The sequence below is a fragment of the Sinocyclocheilus anshuiensis genome, unplaced genomic scaffold (assembly GCF_001515605.1).
Source record: "Sinocyclocheilus anshuiensis isolate Anshui unplaced genomic scaffold, SAMN03320099.WGS_v1.1 scaffold43, whole genome shotgun sequence".
Taxonomy (NCBI): Eukaryota; Metazoa; Chordata; class Actinopteri; order Cypriniformes; family Cyprinidae; genus Sinocyclocheilus; species Sinocyclocheilus anshuiensis.
Window position 1 is genome coordinate 1,460,412 of NW_015549580.1, and position 2,789 is coordinate 1,463,200.

Below are 2,789 nucleotides of genomic sequence, written 5' to 3' on the forward strand. Positions count from 1 at the left end.
TGCAAAACCTGGGTAAGAAGATGGACAGCTGATCAAAACTTGTTTCAGGGTGGACACCTGCTGTCAAGGTCACAAAGCCTAAAATAAATATAATCAACAGCACAGCTGTTGGATCTCCGTGGTTGTATCAAAATTTGACATACAGTTTCATCTACACTGTTTAAAAATGTAATTTTGTGCTCTAATTTGTTCCCTGTAATATTAATACTATTGTATTGCAGATGGCTTTTCACTGTTAAGGAGGTTTTGGCTTTATATTTTGGGGAAATGATGACAATCATTTTTACACTAAGTTTAAAAATATCTTGATACTATATATTTTCTATACACTGGGTGCCAATGCAACCCCAACATACTGTTTTCTCTTCATGGAAACACAATTATAGCGTATTGTTTATCAGACTTCAGATATGTCTTTTGGAGCTGATTGGTCAATGGCAGACCACTTGGACATGGATCAATAGGCTGACAGTCCTATAAATACTGCAAGTGAGGAGCGAGACCTTGATCGAACAGGTTAAATCAGCAGCCATGAGGTCTTTGGTGTTCCTGGTGCTCCTTGGAGCTGCCTGTGAGTAGAGACTCCATTCACTGATTCACTGCAATTATGAATTTCACTCAGCTCATTTTACAGGTAAGCATATTTAATATACCGACGATACTCTCTCATTTGTGTAGTTGCTCTGGATGATGACAAGATTGTTGGTGGATATGAGTGCACACCCCATTCCCAGTCCTGGCAGGTGTCTCTGAACTCTGGCTACCACTTTTGTGGTGGCTCTCTGGTCAGCGAGTACTGGGTTGTGTCTGCTGCTCACTGCTACAAGTCGTAAGTGATGTCTTCATAAAGTAGTTCATGTATCAGTCCATTGGTTTCCTCAGATCTGAACAGTATTTGACTTGGTCTTTCAGACGTGTGGAGGTCCGTTTGGGCGAGCACAACATCGTAGTTGATGAGGGTTCTGAGCAGTTCATCTCCTCTGAGAAGGTCATCCGCCATCCCAACTATGACTCCTGGACAATTGACAGTGACATCATGCTGATCAAGCTTAGCAATCCCGCTACCCTCAATCAGTATGTGCAGCCTGTGGCCCTGCCCAATGGCTGTGCCGCCGCTGGCACCATGTGCAGTGTCACTGGCTGGGGAGACACCATGAGTTCCAGTAAGTGTCAGGATTCATGATGCCACTCCTTTACACTACATGTTCATAGCACTTTGGTTCACTCCATCTCTGCAGCTGTTGTATTCAATTCTTTGCAGCTGCTGATTCCAACAAGCTTCAGTGTCTGGAGATCCCCATCCTGTCCGACAGCGACTGCAACAACTCCTACCCTGGTATGATCACAGATACCATGTTCTGTGCTGGATACCTGGAGGGAGGAAAGGACTCTTGTCAGGTAGAGGATGACAAGAAATACAATTGTTGCATGAATTATATGAGACAATCTTAATAATAATCATTTGTTATGTTTCTGTTCTTCAGGGTGACTCTGGTGGTCCTGTGGTGTGCAACAATGTGCTGCAGGGTATTGTGTCCTGGGGTTATGGCTGTGCTGAGAAGAATCATCCTGGTGTCTATGGCAAGGTAAAATAGTTGTTGTTGTTGTTTAATAATTGTTACAATGTGTTTGGTTTAAAATGAAGCACTTATTTGATTTCTATGAATTGTCTTTTCTTCAAGGTCTGTGTGTTCAGCCAATGGATCGCCGACACCATGAATAGCAACTAAATCTGATACGTAATCACATACAGCCTCCAAATCTGCAATCCATCAGTTTTTCTTTGTTTTGGAGGTTAAAAACCTGTAAAAATAAAAGCATTTAAAAATATTTCCCAAAATACTTCATTCATATTTGTCAATGAACACTGAATATATTGCTTTAAGTACTTTAACAGGCCTACATTTAAAGGTGCAGTAAGTAATTTCTGGAAAACGCTGTTGATATTTGAAATTACCAAAACAAACATGGCCCTACCCGAAAGGACCACACCCCTATCTTGATGCCTCCGCCTTCACATTCATGTACATGCTATACAACACAGGCAATGATTAAGGGGTTATAGCGATCACTAAAAGAGGAACCAAAACAAAAAAGTTCTCCGGTTACTGATGTAACCTTGGTTCCCTGAGATGGAAACAAGACATTGTGTACAGCATAAGAAGACGCTTTGGGGAAAGACCTTTCTCCTCAAATACTGAAGTCTTATTCGCTTAACGCTATTACATTGCAAAAGGCCAATGGTACTCAAGCACATGAAAAGGGGACAGGAAAGTGCCGTATATAAGCAATGAGTGGCATTTTACCTGAAGATTTCTACTGAATAAGAGAGCTTATGAAAGACCTGAGCATAACAGCTTGAATGCAACGTCTCGTTCCCTACTCAGGCAACCGAGGTTACATCAGTGACCAGAGATGTTCCCTTTCGAGAGGGTCTCTTGACATTGAGTACAGCGTAAGCTGACACTTTGGGGAATGTATAACTTCGCACCATGTTACTGTGAAGTGCGCTCAGCATAAGTGGAGGCATAAAATAAGTTAAAAAAAGTAAAAAATAAATAAAATAAAAACCAACTAAAACCAGCTGATTTAGCAAAACGCCAGCTAAAAACAGCCGATTTGGCAAAAAAAAAAAGTTAACAACCAGCTAAAACCAGTTGATTCAGTAAAAAACAGCTAAAAACAACCTAGGCTGGTTGTCTAGTCTTAGCTGGGTTAAGCTGAAAATAGCTTGTTTAAGCTTGGTTGGTCTTTTAGAACGTCTCCCAGCTTGACCAGCTAAGACCAGC

The 2,789-nt window shown here is 41.3% G+C and overlaps 1 protein-coding gene across 1 annotated transcript; it reads left to right on the plus strand.

Annotated features, from left to right (window-relative positions):
* The first annotated feature begins 531 nt into the window (after positions 1–531).
* LOC107657703 (trypsin-1-like) lies at positions 532–1,830 on the plus strand. The gene is made up of 6 exons (XM_016445912.1): positions 532–571; positions 679–829; positions 913–1,163; positions 1,262–1,398; positions 1,485–1,586; positions 1,683–1,830. The coding sequence occupies exons 1-6, from the start codon at positions 532–534 to the stop codon at positions 1,728–1,730; spliced, it is 729 nt and encodes a 242-aa protein (XP_016301398.1). The 3' UTR covers positions 1,731–1,830.
* The last annotated feature ends 959 nt before the right edge of the window (positions 1,831–2,789 follow it).

Bases quoted from the DNA above. Each gene is read 5' to 3' on its own strand.
- LOC107657703 (XM_016445912.1), top strand. From the start codon at position 532: ATGAGGTCTTTGGTGTTCCTGGTGCTCCTTGGAGCTGCCT. The intron at 572-678 runs GTGAGTAGAGAC...TCATTTGTGTAG, and splicing joins GGTGCTCCTTGGAGCTGCCT to TTGCTCTGGATGATGACAAG. The intron at 1,587-1,682 runs GTAAAATAGTTG...CTTTTCTTCAAG, and splicing joins ATCCTGGTGTCTATGGCAAG to GTCTGTGTGTTCAGCCAATG.